The sequence below is a fragment of the Aulonocara stuartgranti genome, assembly GCF_965226115.1.
Source record: "Aulonocara stuartgranti genome assembly, chromosome: 3".
Taxonomy (NCBI): domain Eukaryota; kingdom Metazoa; phylum Chordata; class Actinopteri; order Cichliformes; family Cichlidae; genus Aulonocara; species Aulonocara stuartgranti.
In genome coordinates this window covers 63,928,874-63,954,386 of record NC_138941.1, presented here as the reverse complement: position 1 = coordinate 63,954,386, position 25,513 = coordinate 63,928,874, and the positions used below count along the sequence as shown (strand labels likewise).

The 25,513-nt window shown below is 38.6% G+C and overlaps 1 protein-coding gene and 1 long non-coding RNA gene across 2 annotated transcripts; both read right to left on the bottom strand.

The window, feature by feature from the left end:
- Positions 1-7,670: 7,670 nt before the first annotated feature.
- LOC309696608 lies at positions 7,671-12,943 on the bottom strand. Its single transcript, XR_014273557.1, has 3 exons — positions 10,675-12,943; positions 10,472-10,588; positions 7,671-9,598 (listed from the first exon to the last, which is right to left on the bottom strand). It is a non-coding gene; the product is annotated as an uncharacterized lncRNA (long non-coding RNA).
- An 8,938-nt stretch (positions 12,944-21,881) lies between these two features.
- LOC309703312 (butyrophilin subfamily 2 member A1-like) lies at positions 21,882-25,446 on the bottom strand. The gene is made up of 3 exons (XM_082528097.1): positions 25,153-25,446; positions 23,114-23,467; positions 21,882-23,020 (listed from the first exon to the last, which is right to left on the bottom strand). The coding sequence occupies exons 1-3, from the start codon at positions 25,220-25,222 to the stop codon at positions 22,869-22,871; spliced, it is 576 nt and encodes a 191-aa protein (XP_082384223.1). The 5' UTR covers positions 25,223-25,446; the 3' UTR covers positions 21,882-22,868.
- Positions 25,447-25,513: the final 67 nt, after the last annotated feature.

Sequence of the window (25,513 nt, the reverse complement as noted above, 5' to 3'; positions counted from 1 at the left end):
TTTTCTAATATGGACCTCAGCTTCTTGTTACAGTTTTTTCTGATTGCTTAAGCACATTTTTTGTAACTATTGGCTAATTTTGCAAAACTCTTCACACAAATAAGAAAACCTGTCACCCAATAATCAAAACATTGTAGTTCTCTTGCAAAAGCAAACACAGCAGAAATTCTGCTGATTAAACTCTTTTCAGCCGAAATTCTTCTGATTCACCTCTTATCAGCACAATTCTCAGCCTCTTCTGCTCATTTCAGCACAATTGTCAGTCTCTCCACCTCTTCTTTGGCAGAAAGACTTTGGCGCAGTGAGATGAGAACCTGCCTTGAGTACCAGAAGGGCCAGATTCAAATCCTGCTCAGGGCAACATTTTTTTTTGCTTTTTTTTTTTCAACTTTTTCAGCTTTTTTCAGCAGATATCTTCAGCCCTTAAGGCATCCACACTGCATTTTCGCAGGAAATGCAAATTTTTCTAGTTCTACTTTATTCTAGTTGCTTCCGTACATTTTTTGGCGCTTAACTACTCCCTCAGTTTTTGTGCTATTTTCACCGTTCAAATCTTAAAAAATTCTGCTCTTTCTGCTCTTTGTGGCTATATCTTTTGGTGCTCATAACTTCTATACTTTTTGAGATACTGAATTTTTTTTTGCAATATTTTTTGCCTATTTCTGCATATTATCAGTGGCCTCACTGATTTTCCTTGCCGGCTTGACCTGTGTTTTAGCTCAGTGAGATGAGCATCCATTCTCAGACTGGGAGGCCGGGGTTCAAATCCCGCTTATGGCAACATTTCTTTCAGTCAACAGTTAAACTTTTTTAACTCTTTTCAACACAAATGTAAGCTTTTTCACCCCTTTTCAGCACAATTTTCAGTTTTTTCACCACTTTTCAGCACAAATACCAGCTTTTTCAGCTGTTTTCAGCAAAAACCTCTTTCAGCAGAATACTGCTCATTCAACTCTTTTCAGCAGAATTTTCAGTTTTTTCTACTGTTTTCAGAAAAAAACTCTTTTTAGCAAAATTCTGCTGATTGAACTCCTTTCAGCAGAATTTTCACCTCTTTTATGCCCAAATTCTGCTTATTCATTTCATCTGAAAAACTTTCAGCCTTTTCACCTCTCATTAGCACAAATCTCAGCTGTTTTCAGAAAAAACTCTTTTGAGCAGAAATTCTGCTGATTCATCTCTTTGCAGCTCATCTTTTTGCTTCCTTGCCTCTTTTCTGCAAAATTTTTAGCCTTTTCACCTCTTATCAGCACAATTCTAAGCAGCTTCTGCTAATTTCACCAGAATTGTCAGTCTATCCACCTCTATTTGTTAGAAGGAGTTTGGCGCACTGAGGTGAGACGCTGCCTTTAGACCAGAAGGGCCAGGTTCGAATCCTGCTCAGGGCAATGTTTTTTTTTTTTTTCAACTTTTTCAGCTTTTTTCAGCCAACATCTTCAGCGTTAAGGCATCCACACAGCATTTTCGCAGGAAATGCAAATTTTCTAGTCTAATATTGTTATCCATTGTTGTTCTAATGATTCAAATTTGGTTTAAAATATTATGTTCAGGACTCTCTGACCCAGGGACTTATTCTAATCATAATCTATGTGTGTGTAAAAGAAATCAGAAATTAATGAACCATTTCTAAGTCTAACACATTATATGCTTAAGTTTTGCCATACCTAAATTATTAAACACACAAATAAAGTCATCCGATGTTCATAAAACCATTGTTTGATGTTCGGACTCAACTTCCCCCTTTTTGACACACTCCCATGTGTCAATTCATTGGAGCTAGACAATTAAAAGAGAAGGTTAGTGACATCATATCTCAGAAAGTATCAGAAATTTTTCTCTCGAGTACCGTTGCTCCAGCCTTGTCATCCCTGAGGATCCTCAATCCCGGAAATTTCCCTTCTCCTCATGTAATAAAGTCTGTCATCCTTCCATGCCCTGGTAACTGGTCCATCCAGAGCTGTAACATTTTGAAACAACCAGCCAAACCACACCTTGGTCACACCAACCCTTTTCCGCCCTGAAGATGTCCAACGCCATCTTAGTCTGGACCAGGGTTGTAATAGTTTTGCAATTTTCATTCGTTTTTATTTTTATTTAGCTTCGACTTCAGATTTTCAATTTTATATCAGTTTTAATCAGTTTTTACCAATTGTTTGCTAGTTTAGTTTAGTTTTGATTAGTTTCAGTTATAGTTTTAGTTGTGTCTGCAATAATTAAGGGTAGCAAAATCCCAGTCCCATCATATCAGTCATGCTCTTGTGCTTATCCTTGGGTATTGTGACTATTAACTCTTGCAGCACCGGGTGCTCCTAATTTTGGTTCAAGTGAATTTATAAACTTTGTGAAGGGAATTGACTCCTCTGCACACTGGAATGAACATAATCAACATGATCCACATTTTACTGCGTGTTCTTTCACCATCTTATTGATTCAAATGCTCCATCCTATTTGGTTTGCGACATTATGTTTATCCACTCTGTCCCTAAATGTTTGAAGAATTTTCAAGTTTGGGGTCAAATTTTAAGAATTTGACCATAAGTGAAAGTTATGGTGTCATCACCCCCTTCGGGCTTACCTTTCCCAGTTTTGATGATATTCCTCCCTATTCTTTGCAAATACCCCCTGTTGGTGGCGAGAAACTGTTGGTGTGGTCAAGTGGGTGCTATAGAAACAAAAGCTCAGGACAGAACAGTTATCAGTCATGTACTTCATACAAATTTTGCATATGTTTTATTTCATATTGATCCTCTGAGCATAATGGTACATTTCAATTTGAATTTATCCAAACTAAACACAATAGGTTTTTCTTTCTTTACTTTGCTCTTGTTCTTTTTCAGTACCACATCCTATCAAATGTCCCTGTCGATTATATTCTACTTTTAATAACTTACTATTTCAAGCGAGAACCTAAATCACGTGGCCCAATGTTTATTATTGCATATCTCTATTCTGAATGTGGCAAGTCATTCATAGGTATTGTTAAAGTTTTGGCGATTTTCCTCTATAAAATTTAATTGACTTTTTTACAGTGGCCTGCTGTGGTTAATAGTAACATATTCCAGTCATGAGTGATATCAATAGTTTTCTCCACTGTAGCATTTGGCATTCCCAATAATATAACATGATACCTTAATCAAAACACAGCTAATATAGCACAGTTTTCTTAATGCAAACATCAGTAACTCAGAATTAGCAACCAAAGTGTTAAGTCTGCAGTTCATACTTATGTGAAGCTACAGTCTCCTCCTCCAGTCTCTCTTATCCTTCTGCTCCTGAAAAAACAAAACAAAGCGAAGCATCCACCCTTCTCTTGCCGGCTGGGTGAATTGTTTATTGGCATTTACTAGTCCTAAAGTGGGTGCAGTCATTGTCTCAGTATCAAGTCAGTCAAAGCTTTTAGTCGTCAGTCCATCACAGTCCATTCACATGCATTCATCCACACACATTCATAGCAGATGTTGCTGATAATGGAGTCTCACGCGCGACCTATTCGAGCATCCATCACCAGCAAGATGACGTCATCATTTTAAAAGGAAACAATTCTTTGTTCTTTTGTTCTGGATTGACTCGCTGCAATCCTTTTAGACTCAGGACTTCTCATATGATCAGTGTGCCTTATAAGTGAATTTCTCCCAAGCCAATTACAATTATGGAGAAGCACACTTTGCAACTGTTTTTGTAAGAATATTTCATAGCGCTTTAAATTTCAATCTTTCAGGCCTGGTTTAAAGAGCTGATTGTTAAATCATGAACTCACAAAATATCAACATATCACCACCGGTGGATCACACCTCTCAGATTTTCTTATCTCAGTGCACTGTAACAAAAACGAAAACAGACATAACCAACAAAATACTACTAAAATAACACAAACTAGGGCCCGTTGCAGACATGTCCAAGCATAAAACTATCCCTCTCTCGCTTACGAGAAAGAACACAAGCCAAAGCTCACTGATAACATCAAGCTAGCGCTAAGCAAAACCAAAAAATCAACCAGAAATTCACAGGAACGTTTTGCTTCCTGCCGGGACAATATTGTGTGGGAATGAGAAGCTCAGGTGCCGTAACACCTTTTGTTCCTCCTTGAATTAAATCTCAATCACAGAAAATGCCGTACTCCAACCTAAACTTACACTATTAATTCTTCATTTTTCACTCTGTGCCACTGTTCCTCATCAGGGCTGTGTGAAGCACAGCAAAGAATTCAGTCAAGGCCTTGAGCCATAAACAGACATCACGCACATACATTGTTTTCATAACCAAACCGTTTTAGACCTTATTCCTAAAATCTACATAAATGCCCTCTGAGTGACATATAACACATTCTAAGTAATCAATGGCAATCAATGGCTCCTCATAAAAATTATGTATTGGGATGTTTCTGTGCAGCATTTTGCATATCAGCATAAGCAAAGCATTCTTCATTGCATCAGCGTGTGTGTGTGTGTGTGTGTGTGTGTGTGTGTGTGTGTGTGTGTGTGTCATTTCTCACTCAATCAACGAGTGCACATGTTTTCATGTGTGTATTTCAGTCTGTGTGTGTAGACGTGTGTGTGTGTGTGTGTGTGTGTGTGTGTGTGTGTGTGTGTGTTTGTGTGGGTGTTTGTGTTCATCACTTTCCTGTTCTGGTGTTCTGGGTAAACCACGGCCTGAAGCGTGCCCTGGGGTCCTGCCCTCCTCCTTTTCAGTTTGTTTGCGACCATTGCTGCTGCTGCTGCTCAAAGTTCAGTCCGTCCTGGTTCTGACCCCAATTGGGGCACTCCTTTCTCCAATGTCCATGCTCACCGCAGGTGAAACCTGCATCTTTTTCTGTGTTTTTGTCCATTCTGAGGTGCCTTCTGACCTCAGTTACTCCTCCTGTCTCGGTCACGCCCTTTTCGCCGCCCGATCCTCCGTGTTGGTCCATCACTGTCCTGCACAGTGTGAATGCAAAGTTATTAAGGTCAGCATTCTTTTGCTCGGCCTTACTTTTCATTCGGGCTTGACGGGCGTCTCGTCACAGCTCTGTCAGCTGACGCAGTCTGGGAATTTCCCCCGTGTAGTGAAACGGGCCTTAGGTTTAGTGCTCTCCGTCTCTGCTGCATGAGATCACATTCCTGCAGCACTGTTGACATTTTCAGGTCGTTGTTGTGGGTCCAGCTGTTACAGCATTTGGTCAGGGTCACGTATGGGGGAGAGCAGGAGTCCAGTCAGTCTCGGCTTTCAGGGCCGGCAAAGCAGCCTGTAATTAAATATATATAGAGAAAAACAAAAAACAAAAACAGACAAAAAACAAAAGCAAACAAACAGGAAAATTATGTTGTGTTGGCTGTATTACAACGAGAGGGGAGAAACACCGGGACCAGGCCCTGTGTCAGCCTTCTCTCCCCCTTTTTTTTGTTTTTTTCTCACCCTATAATCAACTGATGACAGGACAACACAGGTACATATTAAAATTCTTAAGATCATGTTTAAAAGCCCAAAAAGAAATTTTCTTTCATTCAGTAATCACTTGTATCAATCAATCAGCAGAAAACATGTCACAATTTGAATCTTTTAACCCCTAAATTTGTCATGTCTTCACTGGTTGGTCAGACCAGTGTCTTTTTTCTTTGAAGTTAAATTGTTGTCCTGCAACCCAGAGAGTTTATTTGTCAGTAATCTATTTATCCTTTAACAACAGGTGTATGTTAAGTTTCGCTGCTTTAGCCTTGCTGGAAAATCTTCACGTGTTCATGAGTGTAAGCTGTTTCTTCATTGCGTGTGTGTGCATTTGTAGGCAGGCAGGTTAATTTTATCTTTTTCTCAAACTAGGCGTTACCTTAAAAGGAGCCTTTCTCTCAGATTTATCTGCTTGTGTGTTTTTGTTTCACCTTTTTGTTGTGATGCTCCAGACGCCTTCCCAACCTCCACAAGTCTGTTGGGCCCAATTTTACGTGTTAAAACTTCTCTTAATTTCTCCTCTAATTCTCTCCTCGCTGCTGTCTTTTTCACAGCTGCTGATTCGTGCTGGGTGTGGTTCCCATTACTTATAATTTTGCTTCGGCCGCTGTGCTTGTGGGGGCAGTTGGTCCAGGTCCGCAGCTTCCTGTATTAACACACTAAGAGATTTATTTCATTTCATTTTCATCACTGTTAAACAGATAAGCAGGCCACACGCCTACCTTGACAGCGTAAACTGTACGCCAGTCTCTCAACACATTCCTCTCTCTACTCCTCCATAATTCTCCACTACACACCTCTTACTATCTCTCTTTTTTTTTTTTTTTTTTTTTATTACACCACAGAGCAATACACCCAATTATGCCCGTCTATCTCTATGTGGCTCCAAATTCCCTCTTTATTTAATTTCACACTCGTCAGGGGACAGGCACACAACAATTTCAACCACTGAAACGAGGAATTCAACCTTTTTCTTTTTACTAATCTAGACTCAACCTTTGTTCGCAAAATGTGTCTTGTTCTAGTCCAGAATAAATGTGAACCCGTGGTTACACGGTCGTTCCAGTGTTATTCTGTAGCTATGCGGGGGTCCTCACCTCCCCAAGTCACCACCTCGGCATCCGGACGCCGCCGGTCCTGCCCACGCGTCCACGAACAGGAGGGTCACCACTCCTAGGACAAAATTATTTTCCACAGGTACACTAGACATCAACCTTTGATCCTAAAATGTGTCTTTGCTCTAATGTCCTCCTATTCAAACACATCAACCGTCACTGTCACTGTGTTCACGCTTCACACTCACAAAAAACACACTCAGAGCGCGCCTCACTCACACTCAAAACAACACCCAGAGCGCGCTTCGCAGCTTCGCAGCTTCGCACACACTCACTCAGAACACGCCTTCACACACACACACACACAACACTTTTCCTCAGTGGAAGTTTTACACAGAAACCTCTGAGCTCAACTGTTAGATCTCCTTAAAGCACACTGCACCATAGACCAAAATACCCCTTTCTCTGCGCTTATGGCCGCCACAACGGGGCAAAATCGCATCATAAAAGTGATGCCTGCGTCCCCTGAAGTTATACTGATACCATAAACCAGGTTTTGCTCTATGTACTTCTTGGCAAGTAAAATTTTACTTTGTTTTATGACCGCAGCCCTTGAGACTCGACTGACGCCATAAACCACCGTCAAACCTCTATTCAACGTACTGAAACCAGCACCAACCACTACTGCACTTCACGGCCGTACCACCGGAACACGGCCGTATCATAAACCAAACCTACGGACGTGTTTCGCTTTCGCGTTGCCAGTGTTCAACTGCACCATGAGCCAGCATCTGCTTTTCCTTAAATCAACTTCTATTTCATAGCTGGCAAGAGCCAGGACTTAACCGACACCATAAACAAACTTCAAAACCTCGACTTCAATGTACTGAACTAATGGCCGCGTCTCCAGAAGAAATTCTAATGTATTATTGCTACAGAAGCCAGTCTTAGACAAAATTAAATGTGGAAGGTAAAGTGGCTGCAACTAGTCCAACGTAGTATGTTATTAGTATCTCGGTAGAAGCAGTTTATTTAACACACTGGAATTCAGCCTCAACTTATGTTGTTAGTATCTTGCGCCAAAAACCAGACACCGACAAATTTACTGTGAAAATACGTGTAACTCAGTGAACAGATTAATTTGGAAAGCCCAATATGCACATTTGGTATTTATAATACAACAGGCTGTGCTTACCTTTTTAATATTTGGACCGGTCCTCTGTTCACCTCGCCCCACGATCTCACCAAAGGCCAAATCTGCCCCTCCTCAGCACACCAAAGATCCGGGTCACGGCACCAAGTTGTTGAAATCTCCCAATTCTTTGAATCTTTGGGCTGAAGGAAGGACAATACTCGGTGTATTTATGCTCAATCAACAATCATTTATTTCCATACAATTCAACACTTAAGAGCATAAGGACCATCATGATGGGGAGACCTGCCTGCAGAGGGTCACAGCAAGTCTCCAAATGGTGACGGGTTGCTCAGCTTTTTATAGTCTCTAGTGGCCCCCACCTAGTCGTAAAAGCCTAAATATTCACATTCTTTCTCTCTTACGGCGCCTAAGTTATGACCTTGGCTCCCTGTCTTTCTGCTCTTCTGAAAGGTGGGGGTATGGAATGTGGTCTGTCTCTTCTATTATCGGCACAAGGTCCTCTGCACACAACATTCTCTTCATGATTCAGCAGTATGAAATGTCAAGAAACAGTGTAACACATTCAACAGTGTCGAGTAATACAGGTCAATCCAATAGATCTAATGATTTTCACACTCTTTTAAGTCAGAAGTATAATGCAAACTAAGACTACATACTGATCACACACTCTATGTTAAAGGGTATAATATGATCTACAGCAGTATCATACTTCAACTACTTTTGATTACATATATAAGGTAACATATGATAACAGAATAATATCACAGCTCCCTCTTTATTCTGGCAACTTGTACAAAGAAAACAGCACACAGTCTTCATTAACAATGTGCAAAGCAATTGCAACATTCAGCTTGGGAGTTTTTTTTGTGACGTTTACCCAGTGTTTTGTGTTTTGTGTTTTTGGTTCTTTGATTTTGTTATTTCATTATATTCTAGCTTTGCATGGGTTTTAGGATTATTCTTAGTTAAGGTTTAGGTTTGGTTAGAGTTTTAGTGTTCTGGTTTTCTGTCTGTGTTCCCAAGTTGCTGTCTCCCCTGTCTGCTGTATCCCCACGTCCAGTCAGTGTCTGTGTCTGCCCTGGTCCCACGTCTCTGTTCCCTTTGTTAAAGTGTCTGCCTGTGAGTCTGTGTTATGTTTCCTGTTTTACTTTGAAAGTCCATGTCTGATGTTAATGTGTCTGGTTTTTCTTCCCCTAGTCTCTTTAGGCCTGATTTGCCCCAGCTGTGTTTCCCTCCTGTTACCCATTCCCTGATCGCTCTCTCTATGTATTTAAGCCCTGTGTTTCAGTTTGTCATTGTCGCGATCTACCTTTATCCTGCTGTGGGGTTTGTCTGTGTAGGTGTATTTTGTATTCTTAGGTTTTGTTACCCTTTTGAGTTCAGCATTAAAGCTGTTTTGTAGTGATGGGCAGATGAAGCTTCATGAAGCACTGAAGCTTTTCATCCCGGCGCAAAGCTTCTTGAAGCTTCATTTGCTCTAGTAGGACACCTACTGGACGTAAAAATATTAGTTGGCATGAATTTGAAGAGTGTGGCCTTTTGCACACAGCCTGTAAATGTCAACAACAAAAGGAGTGTGTAAAACATGTATATTGTAGTGATGGCAGTATACTGTGTATATTTATACTGGCAGTATGGAAAATGATTATTTGGAAATGCTTAAAATGGAAATGATCATTTACTGTGAGGTGAGGTGTGGCTGGGGTGTCGACAGTAGTTGAGCTTTTGTAACGTTGAGGTATGGACAGCTACACACTGAGGCTTTGAGCCTCAGTCCTGCCTGTTCACATTTTATTCTGTAAAAACAAAATTTTCACTGCTTTTATGACCTTTTTAGTGGGGAGAGCATAGCTAGGATTTCATGATTTAACAAATCTTTTAAATTCTTTGTCCTCCACAATGCTAAATGGCTGGGAGTCCTCAATCACCATGCTAACCAGGTTTTCATCTATTTGAGATTCTTCTCCTGAGGAAAGACAATAAAGACAAAGCACAAATATAAATATCACACACGTAACTTATAACAGTTGTATAATATTGTTATATTCCACCAGTGTGTGAATGAATAGTGGCATTGTAAAGCGCTTTGGGTGCCTTGAAAAGCGCTATTGTGCTGCCACTGCTGGGGTGCAGTAGCTCCACCACCCCACTAGGGGGAGGAAGCGGGTTTGTGTACTCAAGTTTCTCTAGTAAATAGAGGAAAAGTTCATGGAGTCTGGCCAAGTTGATACCAGCACACAAAATATTAGCTCTGAAGTTGGCTGTACTGGAGCATGAGAAATATATGCTTGTAAGTACGATTATATTCTGTGTTCATGTTAAGCATGTGATGTAAAATGGGTTGTTGACTCTCATATTTGAAGCCGGCATGTTAGCTGCACTGCCGATGCTAATTGTGTTAGCATGTCAATAGGAAATTCCATTATGTGTTAGCATCAAGCTAGCGGGATCTTGAGTTAACATGTTTTCATTTATTTTTCTTGGTTATACCAGCTATAGTTCAAGTTGCTAAGTCTTCAGTCTGTACTTTGTAATGTGAGAAATATATTATGTTCCAGATGTATGTTTTAATATGCTTTTCTTATGTTTGTAGTTTTACAGTGCCTTCATTAGGGAGACAAATAAACCCTGCAATGAGAACTGGAAGCCTTTGCCTCTCCTTTTGAAGAACTGTTTATCTATCTGCCAAACTGGGCATCAACGTACAGGGAGGGCAGAACAGCTATATAAATCCAATCCATCATCATCATCATTATTATTATTATTATTATTATTATTATTATTATATCATTTAGTAACATTACAGCATGCTATATTATCATGGCATTTGATGGCTCACCTGTCTTGCTCCACAATCGGTGTTCGCCTTATTCTCATGCAAAGCTCTGTAGTGCCTAAGCATGGATGAGGTGTTGTTGTTATATCCCAGCTCCCTGGCACATAGCAAACACTTCACCTTGTACAAAAGTAACGACAGCTTAACATAAATTCTATTGCACCATCAGTATTATGAAAATACATCTTCTGTAGAAATCTACATACCTTGTTGGGAGGAATAAAATCACAATGTTCCCACACAGGGGAGGACAGCCTCCTCTTCTTAGCTGGCTCCATTCTCTCCTGACTTTCTCTCCTCACTCTCATAAACCTCCAAACTGTCTCCAAACTCTCACTAACCGCAACTCTCCATCAAGCACCCACATTTTTGAATGAAGTCTGAGGGGTTTATATCTCTGTCATATCTCGCGGCAAAGTTCGAACCACTTCATGAACCAGTCACGTGGTACAGCCGGGCGGTAAGGCTTCGGACATCATCATTTTCAGCTCCTCCCATAAATGAAGCAAGCCTCGATACGTGCATCGTGGAAACGCTCCCTCAATTACTCGACACAAGCTTCGAAGCCTTGATACAGAACGTCACATCACTACTGTTTTGAGTTACTTTCTGTCTCCGGAGTCTGCACTTTGGGTCCTTCTCCTGCCTGCACACAGCCGTCACATAACAGCAACTAGCTCAGCAACAATTAATTAAGTTCTATGAAGGCCTAATGAAAAAAAAATGTGATTGAATGCCAAACATTCAGTGGGGAAAGTACTGAAAGCCAAATGGATGTGTATCTATAACTATAGTTATTTCCTAACCCTCATAACTGAAACTGATATTAAGATTTATTAGGAAGGATGACAATTAATCTCTAAAGGGATTTTCTTTCCTAATCCATTGCTTAATTTAAATATGTAAATAAATGCACCCAGGAGTTATACTATATGGTAGTTTCTAACATATGAGGTTTTTAAGAAATGAAGTATTTTCTTAAGAGTTGGTGGAATTACAAAAAGACAAACGACAGCAGGCAAGCTGTCGGATGTCTAAACATGTACATTGTGTTTAACTGAAATACTATGGTGTAGCATTCTTAGTTAAAATAAGCTGTTTACGTGAAAAGAAACATTTTACAGTTATGGTGAAGTAACTTATTAAGAGAGGGGGCGTTTATGGTCTTGTACTGAATATTGTCTGCATTTTCTTTCATGTTTTTTTTCCTGTCCTGTTCAGTACTTCAGCAATCAGAATTGTTGTGTGAATACAATACAATACAATTTTATTTATATAGCACGTTTAAAACCAGGGGGTACACCAAAGTGCTTCACAGTAAGGAATAACGGTAAATGATTAAATCATTAAAACAAGGTAAAATAGACAAAATAGAGAAAACAAACAAAAAGCTTTAATAAATAGAGATACGGAGAAATCATGATTATCCAGAGAAATGAGTAGCGATACAGCAATTAATGCTCTGCTGCTGCCAGAGAGATGGTGGCTGAGACGCAGTGGAGCGGAGGTGGAAGCGCCTGCCTTAAAACAGCACATATTAGCTGCATTTAACCTTCAGTTACTCAGCTCAAGAGTGAGGCTGGTGCCATTCCAGATATGTTAACATTGTACAATCTTCTGGATAATCGGATCTTCCCCACACTGAAAACTGTTATTCAGGTTGCCCTAACAAACCCAGTTAGCAGCTGTAGTTGTGAAAGGTCTTTTAGTGTCTTAAGTCAGCTCCATACCTGGCTGAGAAGGACCATGGGTCAAAGCAGACTCCAGCACCTGGCTGTGATGTCAGTTGAGAAAGAGATGCTTGAGAGACTTGACCACCAAAATGTGACATAGACAGATTTGCCAACCTCAAGGTGAGGCGACATAGGTTAAAAGACAAGAAAAAATCTGCAGAGCCATAGTAGTATCTGCAGTAAAGATCTTTTCATACATTGTATACATTGTACCATAGGCCAAGGTGTCTCAATTTTTCAAATTTTTTAATAATACTTTGTACATTTCAAGGACTCTTCTATTTTTGGAGTGTATTTTTTATGTGTCTGTATTATATTATACATACACTTTTAAAGTGAATCTCTGTCCAAGAAATGTACTCAGTTTACTTTTTACGCACTATGAGCATCATTCATTATTCTCCCGCAGTAATTAAGGTTAGGATATGTATTTTTTTTTTACATTCCAATCCATTCTTCTTTGGCAGTAGTAGTCTTTAGCAGCATTTAAATAACCTTTATCAGATTTGATGCTTTTCAAAAAAGTGTTTTGCTTTTCTTTCACAAATGTGGGGATTAAATTGTGTTAAAATGTTCAACACAGTGTTGTCATGTTTTGTAGCGAGAACCCAGGCACAGAGAGACTTGATGAATTTAAGAATCTTAGAATTTAATAAAGAAATTTGCAGACCTGCACAGAGAGGATAAAATTATGATGACTGATAATGGAGATGAAAACAACAGATGATGAGGACAGAGAGGAACAGGGGTTTAAATGCACCAAGGAGACAGTCAGAACTTGGGATAACTGGAGACATTTAAGGATGCAGGGACTGACAGAGACGGGGAAGAACTCTCAACGTGACGAGTAAAGTTTACCTTGCCTGGATGGGCAGCTCTCTGGGTGCTCAGCACCCCCAAAGCCCTGATCCTAGAATCGCCCCTGATTAGGGATGGGTATCGTTTAGGTTTTATCCGATACCGGTGCCAAATCGGTACTTTTGAAACGGTGCTGGTGCTCAAACGGTGCTCAAACCAGTGCTTAAAGAATGGAGAACACAAAATTGGTCCAAAAACCTCTCATGTTCAGCTGGTTTTTTGTAAAAAGATAACAATGTTAGCCTTTTCTGCAGCTATAGGGGATATATGGTATCACTCTTGGCTGGAAGCAGTGCTTAATCAATGGAAAGTCTAGTTTATCAGGGCAAGGATTGATGGCAGAATTGAAATTTTAGACAGGGCCCGGGGGTTATGGCTATTAGTCGCGATGTTGTTGGACAAAAAAGCAGCTTTAGAAGTCTTAACAGCATCCCGATATATAGTGCAGCTGCTACGTAAAATGTTGTAAAATGTCTGAAGGCGAGGAAAGAGCCCAGCTGATTTATTTTTTCAAGTGGAGAAAAAATGCCAATGCCATATTGTCTAATGCAGTCACCAAATATTTAGATATTTAGAATTTTACAAGGTTGATCTCCTGAAATTTGTGTTATTGTTAATATCTGTGGAGAGTGGAGAGTTGCCTGAGAGCAGGCAAAACTCATACACGCACAAACAGTCAGAGACAGGGAGGCAAGAGAGCTAAGGTGGAGAGCAAGAAGAACTGTCAGCAGTATACACACGCACACACACACGATAAAGGTTGATGTGGATCACCCAGCTTTGACAATGTATGGTATGCTGCTTTTCAAGAGGTGGACCCTTGACTGTCGACCAAATTATGGTCATTATATATGATGATACATAGAGGGCGCTCTTTTACTACTTAATAGAGCAGAAGAAACTTGACACCCTAACCCTGTTAAACATAACAGGTAGGGTTATGTTAAACATAACACGTAGGGTTATGTTTAACTCTAAACCTACACAAAAAAGTATCTTTTCTTTAAGGACTTATACTCCCAGGAGGCAGTATTTTTCCAAAGTCATGGCTTAATTTTAGTTCTGTAAATTATTTATTACTTATTAATATTTAAAATATTGTAAATGAGAACAAGAAAAAAGAAATCATTTTATATATAAAGCCAGATAGAGTGGTTCAGTTTCCCTGATGTGGATCAGGCCTAGTTTGAGAATAAAATGATTATCACTGACATTTATCACACTGACATGAGACACAGACTTTCAAAGTAAAACAGGAAATATAACACAGAGACTTGACACTGAGACAGAGTCATGACTGACCGGAGAGACAGAGGGAACATGAAGCACAGATAAAAAGGGTAACCACAACACAGGTAAGGTACAGAAACTCCAAGCTTCTTTAAGAATAACCAAGAAGTATAAATCAAACACAAAACACTGGGTCACAGCCAGGACCATGACAGCAATGACAGGAATGCAAAAGACAAACAATGAAAACCTGGAAAGCCAGTTGCCTGGTAATCAAAGGGCTAACATAGAGACAGACAACCACTCAAGCTAACATTCATACCTGCAGCCAATTTAAAATAACACTTCACCTAGAATCCACCCAGTTACAAATAGATCATCAGTTGTAAGAAATTTGAAAAAAAGTAAAAACTTATTTGTACTTTACATGTACTACCTGGCGTTCTAACACAAAAGCTGACAAAATATTCAGTTTTCCATGCTCAAATAAAGAGACGAAAAAAGGGCATATGACCAAAATAATTTGTTTGTTTGTATGACCAGAGTAAAATGTTGTACCTTGGTATACAACATTGGAATTATATGACAGTTGTTTAGCAGGTCAGATGAACACACTGGGAAATTGCTTCTTTTTAGAGAATCCATCTTAGAATTTGCAAAGATCTAAAATAAAGTGTGTCCTGTGGCCTCAAATATCAGGTCACAGAACACTGATTTGGTTTCTGCTTATTAAATTTCTTATAACCTTCTTGCCATTGGTCTATGTTGAGTCAGTCTTGAGACTGACAGTTCTTAACTTTTGTTTTTTTAAGCAGAAAACCTGCAGAAACGGGTAACGGGAGTATTATGATAATTTTCCTGAAAACTACCATTTAATTTCTTTCCAGTTTAGAACAGAAAATGATCAAAACAAGAAGCAAACAATGGAAAAAACCTATTACACCTTCCTGTGTTTTGGCACAAAAAGCAAGTACCACACAAAAGATCTAACGCCCACAGCATGCAAGACTGAAGGGTGGTTTTTGCAGCGCTTTCCCAACACTTTTGCTTTAAAGACAAAACCAGGAACTAAGAACTCAAATTAATTACAAATTAAAGGTAAGACAAACTAAACAACTGCAAGCAGCTGTAAAGTCAACCACACAAGATAAATACAATGGAAAAAACAAAAGAGAAAAGCTAAACTAGAGCTAAACTAAGTTAGACTGAACATAATTCAGCATAAACAGAAATTGGGAGTCCAAAAATACAAAATGCTTGGTCCAAAACCCAGAACAGTGGTTCCCAGAACCCAGAACAGATACAAGATGAAATTGGAAGAGAAGACCAACAAAAACATTAGAGCAGAAGTTATACATATATATATATAAGAATCTGTATTCCATCACAGAAATGGAAAAGGATTTAAAGTTTACCCCTGATGTCAACCAATTATTTCTGAGGTTTCCTTTAACCGTTTAACCGTTTAACCGTGTGTAGTCAAAGTTCACTTAACATGTCTTTCAATAAAACCATCCTTTCTGCGCGCTTACAGGTGTTTTTCTTCGTTCTACCCAAAGCGGAAACTAGCGCAACTTGTAAGCAAACTTGACTTTCAAAATAAAAGCACCAAAACGTTGACTACAAAAAACAAACAAAGTAATGTACAGCTTAAACAATTTACAATCATGACATGGATCTTGACAAGATAAAGAAATAATCCAAATTATATACAATGTCATCATGCCAACAGTTACAGGTCATGTAGTGGTATCTGGTTAAATTTGCTGGATATGATGTCACGGTCCTGGGTCGGTGACCCAGTGTTTTGAGTTTCGAACTTTTACTTTTGATTTTATCATGGATTATGACTGTTTGTGTTTTGGTTTCTGTCCCACATTTCAGGTCTCTATGTTCTGTCTCCCTAGTGTTAAGTTTACGTGTCTCCCTGTCCAGTGTGTATTGTGTCTGGTCTTGCTCCCCCTTGTCTCGTCACCCCTGATTTGACCCATCTGTGTTTCCCTCCTGTCTGTCATCCCCTGATTGCTCCCTCTGTGTATTTAAGGCCTGTTTTCTCTGTGTCAGTGTTGGGTCGTTAATGTCTGCTCGCCCTCATACGATGCTGTGTGTTCTGTTTATCTGCTTGCCAGTCTGCTAGTTTATTTCTCTCCAGAATAGCTAGTTTTCTGTCCAGTCCGCAACTTGCAATAAAGCTGTACATTTTGAGTTCACCTTGCCTCTGTGAGTCCTGCATTTTGGGTCCTTTTCCCTGCCTGCACACAGCCATGACATATGACATATCTAGTCTTTGATTTTCCATGTTACAAGATACTTTCTACTTCAGCAAATTAAGACAAGGCATCAGGTTTCACTTTAAGCACCATAGCTTAAAGTGAAACTGAATCGACCAAAAACTAGCTGCCATCTGACTTGATGGGAGTTCAACTGTTTATTTGCAGGTTGAACAGGTTTCTTTGTTCTGCCCAAACAATGAATGGTGGCGCGGTCCTCTCTAGCCTCTGATCTGACAAAGTTAACTTTACAGCATCGTAGGAAGAGAAGCAATGATAGCTCACAGCCCAGCATAAACGCAAGGTGCTGTATAAGGGCTTGATTTATTTGTTTGATTTATTTGTTGTGGATACAAGTAATTATGCCATAGTAATAAGGGAACATTGAAAATGTATAACTTGTTGAGGGGGACGGAGGACCTAAAGGGTTGGGCAACTAAAAGGTTTCATTTTTGATATGATTTCTTTTGTTATATTTTAGCTATTATTCTCACATGGAAGTAAATTTAATGGGATAAATTAGGGTTTATGTCATCTTTTCAAAAAAAGACGAAAAGGGGAAACTGTTGGGATTTAAATATATAATCTGAATGCTTATCTGCTGATTATATTGTTTTATGTATAAGAGAGGGCCAGCTTTGAGTTTGTACTGACAGGAAACTATGCTTTTGCAAAAATAGGACCTGCACCCAGAAAGTGAAAGTAAGCAGACTTTCACTTTGATCGAAACTTGAAGTGTGTGTGACGTCTAGAGGAATTATATAAATGACTAAGCTTCCTGTTTTGCTTCAGACTTTGGCTGACGTTTCTGTGTGTCTGCTGAGTCTCCATATTCCGGAATATGTAAAATTAAAGATCATTTTTTGAGTTTGACCACTTTGAGCCTTGTGTCTTTTTTGGCCGTAAAGAATACAAAGAACTGGGATTTAATACGCCTCTGCACAAAAAAGTTAGGAAAGCTCAATTCTCACTGTTTAACTGCTCTGGCTCCTGTTTCAGGCGTTCTGTCCCGGACAGGACTCTCACTGTGAACTTTGATTATGTTATTGTAAACAAACTGATTGTAAACTCGATCGCTTCTGTGCATTGTGTCTGCTTTTGGGTCAATTTCTGTGCCATCTGTGACAAAGTTATCATCTTCCAGGATATAATAAATAGGTAGATAAGTACCTTAAAAATGTAATCCATAGTGTAATTGGAGTTGTATATACATTGTTACACAACTAATAAATGGCTTAATATCAGTGTTATTCATTTTTAATTCAAAAATTCAGTATCTAGGAAGTATTAAAATGTATGCTGGTATCCTTTTTTGGAAGTGTTTCTTTTACTCCAATATTGTGACGGATTTGAACATTTGTCAGTGTCGTAAATAGCATACAAATCATCATCAGTTTTAATAATAGAGTACTGTTACTTATTTAGAGACCTCTTTATAGTGATGATATGTTTATATCACAGTCACTGTTGACTTCTTTGTCTACTAAACCACTGAATCACTCACAAACCATGAAATATACATATTGTATTCGTTAGTCAGTAGTTAACAGCTATTATTATTGCAAGCAGCTGACAAACCTTTTAACATGTCAGCAGTCATACTGGTCACAAAATAAAGTAAAAGTTTAGAACTTTAGAACTTTAGAAAGCAAATTTAACACATTATTACCAGTGCTTTCTTCTGTACTACTGACACTTCATGTGTTGACAACCTTAGGTTGTGTCCACACCTTCTCTATCAACATTATTTTCACTATCAACAAACCTGATGCCTCAGGGCAAAACAGTGACAAGTCACAGTGTAAAACCAATGACTTGTCTAAGAAGTTTACATCCAATGGTTTCCACATAGTGGAAATGGCAGAGATAAACCCCTAAAATTCCCTACACCTTCCTTTCACCTAAATTTAAAAATGAAAATCTAAATTTTGCAAGAGAGAAAAATATTGCCATTAGTCCCATTTAAGAATAAACTTAAATGGGATAGGCAAGCAAGCATTTCTAGGTGATGTTATTTGTAATGTTTCAGTTGAGAGAGAAAAAAAAATATTAAGCATCATGTGTATTTTGCAAGCCAGCTGCACTCACATGATCCTCTACTGATCCAAATCAGCTAACAGATTATAAGCAAAAATAATAATCTGTATCTTAATTCAAAAATATCATATAACACTACTGTTTTGTAAATATTAAATAAATTGCTTTCCAGTGTTTAAGTCAAATTAGTTAGTATGACAAATAGTTCTTTTAAAATTTACTTGAAAAAAAAAAACCCCAAACAACTATTTTATTTTTTAATAATTTTATTAAATCTATTTTTCTGGATGATAGAAGCCACTTATAAAGCATATCAATGAAAAAAAAGATTAGGTTTTGGAAGAAGTATTCTGCAAACTAAAACACAAAATGTGACACACTCTGGGCAGAGAGACATCCATAAAGAATGGCTTAATGCTGGATGAGGACAAAAACACACAATTGGTTGAAATAAATACCCAAAGTTTCACCTGAAGACATCAATGTGAAAACAAAAAAAAACAAAAAAAAAACATCACAGTAAGAACAGTGGCAAAGGTCAGAAATAATTGCATCAAAGGGGCCCAATGTACCGTGTTTTTCGGACCATAGGGCGCACCGGAAGGCACATTAAGCGAAAAAAACAGTCAGATAAGTCAAATTGTATTCAACTCATTCTTCTTGCTTTCTCCACTTCCATACCATTGATTCATTAATGTTGATTTTTCATTAATACTTAGGCAAGACCCCTTTATATCTCATTGGGATGTATCATATTTTCCGCACTATAAATATGATGAGTTCTGAAAAAATGAAAACGTACAGCTCTGCCATCACTTCAAACATAAATTAAGACAGAAAACTAAATAGCATTGACGTTTGTAGGGTTACTGAAGTTGGGCTAGCTGGTGTATAATGATGTGCTGCGTGATCGCTAGCGACACAGCTATGTTAGCATAACATAAACACAGTGAAGCTGGAGGACTAAATGTTACAATCCCTAAAATAATTAGCACCATTCTTGAGTGGGCTCTCGAGAAGATCTGCATGGAGGAATGGGCCAAAATACCAGCTACTGTGTGTGCAAACCTGGTAAAGACCTATAGTAAACGTTTGACCTCTGTTATTGCCAACAAAGGTTATGTTACAAAGTATTGAGTTGTATTTTTGTTATTGACCAAATACTTATTTTCCACCCTAATTTACGAATAAATTCTTTACAAATCCTACCATGTGAATTCATGGATTTTTTTTCACATTCTGTCTCTCACAGTTGAAGTGTACCTCTGGTGCAAATTACTGACCTCTGTCATCATTTTAAGTGGGGGAACTTGCACAATCGGTGGCTGACTAAATACTTTTTTGCCCCACTGTATGAGAAGTGTATGGAATAAAGAGATTGTTGATTGAGCATTTATATACTGAGTGTTTATACACCCACACACCATCAGGCTGTTTAACTCCTCTCTGGAGGGGAGAGGGAGGGGAAACAGGAGGACAAAGGAGGGGGGAACAACTAAGCTGTAGTGCCTCTTCACTTCACTGTGCAATACTTTTTGTTAATAACCAACGGTGCAACAGACTCACAATACTTGAAATGTGCAATTCCCTTGTATTCTTATTCCTATTTATTCTATTTATCCCTTTTGTATACTCTTTATTTATATATGTGTATATATGCTATTCTGCTCACATTCTGCAACTTTGTTGGTGCTGCGCTATTTGGAAACCGAATTTCCCAGAGGAATCCACCCGAGGGATAAATAAAGTTCTATCTTATCTTATCTCTCTTGTTCTTCCTTCAGCCCAAACAACAAAGACTTGGGATATTTAACAAGGTGTAGCAGGCCTCCTATTTTCATTACAGATAACTCGGTTCAAACTTTAAATGTTGTTTGACAACATCTCACAGCTGTGTTTCAACGTGTTTTTTGACAGCATTTCATTTATAAACTTTTAACCTTTATAACAGGATTAAATATGCTGGGATCAGTGAAGTAGAAAAAGTTCACAGTGTGACATTGATAAGTGTTTCTAACTCAAACTGTGAACTTCTGCTGATTAAAACACTTTAATGTATTTAGTGACTGTAATAATAAAAACAGGTGCAGCAGGAAGAAAACGCGATGGAAAACAAAGCGGTAACTGACTTGAGAATCCAAACATGGCTCTCAGTGCTGTGTTACTATTTGTGAATCCAGCTGAATTTAAAGCAAGTTTAGTCTCACCTGTAGAGGCAAACAGGAGGCAGAGAGTGAAATCCAGCAAACAGACACACATGTCCCAGCAGGCATTTCATCCACTTCTGCTCACCAAAACTGAATAAAACTATTCTGAATTTCCAAATGATGAACAGAATAATCTGTGTCTTCTGATGATGGATGTGTTAAAGTTCTTTATTATGAAATCTGGGACTAATCAAAAAACACGCCAAGGGTTGATGGTGCACCAAAACATAAATACAAATAAGTGCCTCTAATTATTTTTATGGTGTCTGTTTCCACATGTGCCCCGACTGCAGTGAGAAGTATTTGTTACTTCCGTAGTAGCGTTTGACACATGTGCATTCAAACATGCTACTCCCTTGAAATTAAAGATAACACACAGATAAGGAAGACAGGAAAAACTGTTTGTTACTCTACCTTTATTTCCAAAACTTTATAGTTAACACACACACAGACCCTGTTCGTTTCTGCTGTTTCCTAAGCACAGAATGTTTTTCATACCTTTTCTGCAAGAGTGTGTGGAGATACAGAAATTCTTTTAGGCCTTAACGCATTTAGCCTCCAACTGCATTTTTGTCTACTTGGTAACAGATGACCGGAGTCGACAACCAGCCCTCAGAGACCTTGAAGGCTAAATTATTACCTTGCTTGGAAGGTGTTATAGAAAAGAGTAGTTCTATGTCTGTCTATGTCTGTATATACCTCACTGCTTTATAAGTGTTCTCAACATGTATTTTTGTCAGAAGACGTATGCTGATGTTTTCTCCTGGGTGTTAATAAACTCACCGTTTGATTGCACTCCGTGGTTTGTGACACTGCTCTGCATTGATTGATTTCGCGACAAGTGTTTTTTTATGAGTATGTGGGTTGTGTTAGTAATGAGGGTGTTTACAGAGTTAGACTGACTCTAATGAGAAGGATCTTAAATAAATTAGAATGGGATTTTCTATAAGTCCCAAATGTTGACAATTTGCAGTGTTTTCATGAGATACAGGGAAAATGAGAGCTCGTTGTAGCTGTTGCAGGCCTGTAAGACTGATTGGCCTGTTTTATACAGAAAAACACGAGCAGGAGACATAAGTTGTGTTCAATCTGCAAACTCTTCCTCATCTATTTATTAAACAGAATTTCACCATCTTTTTTTGTCCATGTACACATTGTCATCTTGTCGTCACATAAAAACACAACGTTAACTCAGGTTAAGATCTTTAAACCCACCTGGTTACCTTGTTTGTTTAGGTATAAATTTACAAAATAATGACCTTTTATTGATCCCTTTTACATGCAGTGTAACTTACAACTAAATCCTCCTGCTCTGCAGCTTCAATAATATATCTGAGCAGATTCACTAACACTGATTAACCTGCTTATTATTCACTTTGTAAACTCTCTTTATCTCTGAACACATACAACAATACACAACGTCTGACAGTGACAAACAAACATATTCCACCATCTCCCAAATAAATATATACCAGGCTGTATGTACAGTATAGAAACAAAATGAGTGAGGACTAGATCATGTAGAAATCCTGTTTCAACATGATGTATGTGATCATACATTTATAGTGTTACACAGTGCTTCCCAAAAAATTTAATCATCAAATGAATAAATGAAAACATAATGATAGAAATAATTCTGGAAATAAAAAACAAGTTTTGGTGAAAGTGGATTGTAGCAGTCATTTGGGACTGGCTGCTCTATGAAGACTTGATTACATCCAGCTTTGATTTAAATGATTGCTTTTTAACAGCTAAACAATCTTGGAAAAGGAAACACTTTATTTCATTCATTTACTTTTTTTTATCTTTTTAATAATGTTTCTAAAGAAACACTAAAGACATTATTAAATAAATTCAGGTGTTAGACATCTAGAACCCACTGAGCAAATTGACCTCGAAGTGACTTTTATCTGCCATTTCTGTAATTTCAAGTTGTGGACCTAGTTTGGATATATAGATGTTCAGAATTGGTCATGGACTGATGGACCCAGTATAGACATGATCTGTCCAATGTTTAGTGGGTAGGTGACTTAAGGTTCACCTGTCGAGTCATCTGAGGTCTGGATCAAATCTTCTTCTCCTGTTTTTTATGTATTCTGAAGGTCATAAAAAAAGTAAGAGCTAGCGTAACAAGTATAACACTAACTGTTAAACAAAAGTCCAGTCCAGAGGATACATCCTCGTTCCCTTTGCCTTTCCTGTGTCCTCCTGGCTGACCTGCAGGTGAGAAACAGGTGTGAGGTGTCAGCTGTCAGGTAAGTGATGAGCGAAGAACAGAAAAGAATCCATTTCCTCTTCTAAATGACTCACCTGGAGGAACAACTTTCAGGTAGACGGTGCTGATATACTCAAAAATGCTTTTCCTGCCATTTGTTCCTCTCTGGATGACATAACACTGAAATGTTCCAGTGTCATCACTCGTCACATCCTTCAGAGTCAAAGACACGTCTCCGTCCTTCATCTGTCTGTCCTGCAGATCCACCCGGTTCACAAACGATGGAAGCTGGTTGAATGAAATAAACTGCTCACCCCGGTACATGAGAACATGTCCTTCCTGCAGGTCAAGTCTCAACCACTCCACAGCTCTGATGGGCACGCTGATGTTTGGAGTTTGACATGGCAGAGACACGTTCTGTCCAGACTCAGCTTTGATGATTTTCCCATCTGAAACAGGGGAAAACCTTATTAATTCACAGACAGAGAGCCCGCAGAGCTCAGCTGAACTAAAAAGTCTTTTTAATCTGAGATATGGTGTGAGATAGAAGTATCTGACACACCGTGATTTCCTGCAGTATGTAAATACATTCAATTAAAGCAGAGGGAACATTTATAATAAATAGTTGATACTGAGTATTCTAACAATTACCCACAAAAATGTTTACTTTAAGTTTTCATCTCAGATAAGTGTGTGTTAGCTTTGGCAAGCATTGATGCATCATTGATTAGTTTACATGTAGATTTGCCAAAGTGTTGAAATATATACCTTATTTTAAATAAAACCGTTTTAAAGCCTTATTTCAGACTCACTGTTGCAGTAAGATCAGAAGGACCTGTTTTATTATTATTATGAACAAACAGGATATGTCGACAAACCAGACTTACAACAACAACACAGATAGGAAACGGTCATTACACATTCAACAGCTGTACACAGACTCCTCCATTGTACGGATTCCCTTCATTTATTTGAGAGACTGTCAGTCCAGAACATGGCTGTCACCAAAACACAGCCCCCAGAGCCTAAAGAGAAAGCCTATTTAGTAACTGGCTATCAGCGTGGTAGATAACACAGTTGGGGTCACTATACTGAATACCTGGTATGAAATGAATTTTCTTACTCTATAGTGTTTGAAAGCAGAGTTTTTTAGTTAATATTTCTTAATATTCTGTTTTAATTTTTTTATTTTTCAGTGTTGCAATTTGTAGACAGTCCCTTAAAACTTAGGCTCATGTATGTCTGAGATCAACTCCTTTGAATGAAAATGAGGTTGTAGATTTTTTAATAACATGAAACGATGGTGTTATTGGAGCTCTGATGAAATTTCTGATAGAAGTTCAAAAATGGTGAATTTCAAGTTAACCTTAAAAAGGGAAGCGATGCAACTCTAATTGAGAAAAACAAGAACTGGATTTCAACATGTGTTTTGATAGCATTTTCCAGACTTCTCATTCATAAACCTTTGACATAAACGCCATAACCATATTAATGCGGCAAATCTCCGTTGGCGAGTTAACATGAATCGCCCCGTGCATGGTCCTGCACAGTGCTAACGAGTTAAGGAGCTAACGCGTACAACATTTACTAAAATATTTGTTACTTTGTATATTTAAAACACAATTTTAAATGTAATTTAAATATTACAGGAAACTAAATATTTAGCTAACATGCAAATTTATATTACCGGTCAATGGAAATACCAAAATAAAAGCTTTATGAAAACCTCCAGTGCTAAAGTGTGCAGTAGTGGTCCAGTTCTTCTTACCGCCATAAGCTGCTTCACTTCTTGCCTACCAGCACAAACACGATTTAGCTGAAAACATCAAAAGAGCCATCCAAAGGTTCAGCAGTAGTGCACCCTCAGCAGCTGCAGTCTCCACCTCACAATCACTGCAGCACATGTCTAGCTAAATCTCTGGAGTTTAAATGAACCCATTTTCTCAACCATATCTAAAGGTTAACAAAATCAGAACTGACTCTACTTTCTGGAGCAGGGGCTCAGATCTTTAAAAACTCCTCAGTAGCATCTGATCGTGTCATGTACTCATAGAGAGCAAGAATCCAAACATGGCTCTTCGTTGTGTGTTTCTATTTGTGAATCCTCTTGAATTTAAAGCAAGTTCAGTCTCACCTGTAGAGGAAAACAGGAGGCAGACAGACAGTAAAATCTGGCAGAGAGACGAGCTTTTCCCAGCCGGCATTTCATCCACTTCTGCTCATTCAAAGCTAAATGAAACTATTCTAAATGATTAAGCTTTTTTCCCCCAGGAAGAACAGAATAACTATGTTTTAAACCTGACTAGGTTAAACACTGGTCAGTGTCATATCAGCTCTGCATACTTATTTTCAGCCTCTCTCTCTGACTGTCGCATGAGGAAAGAGGAGTTGATGTTGATTATGAAATCTGGGACTATTTAAAAAAAAATGCCAAAGATAATGACGTTCGTGCATAAAAATAACAGGGAGTGCCTGTGGGAGAGCAGACTGACTTG

Coding starts and splice junctions, on each gene's coding strand:
- LOC309703312 (XM_082528097.1), bottom strand. CDS start 25,222: ATGCCGGCTGGGAAAAGCTCGTCTCTCTGCCAGATTTTACTGTCTGTC. Junction 23,468..25,152: donor CCTCCTGTTTTCCTCTACAG/GTGAGACTGAAC, acceptor CCCCTGTTTCAG/ATGGGAAAATCATCAAAGCT. Junction 23,021..23,113: donor CCTGAAAGTTGTTCCTCCAG/GTGAGTCATTTA, acceptor TCTCACCTGCAG/GTCAGCCAGGAGGACACAGG.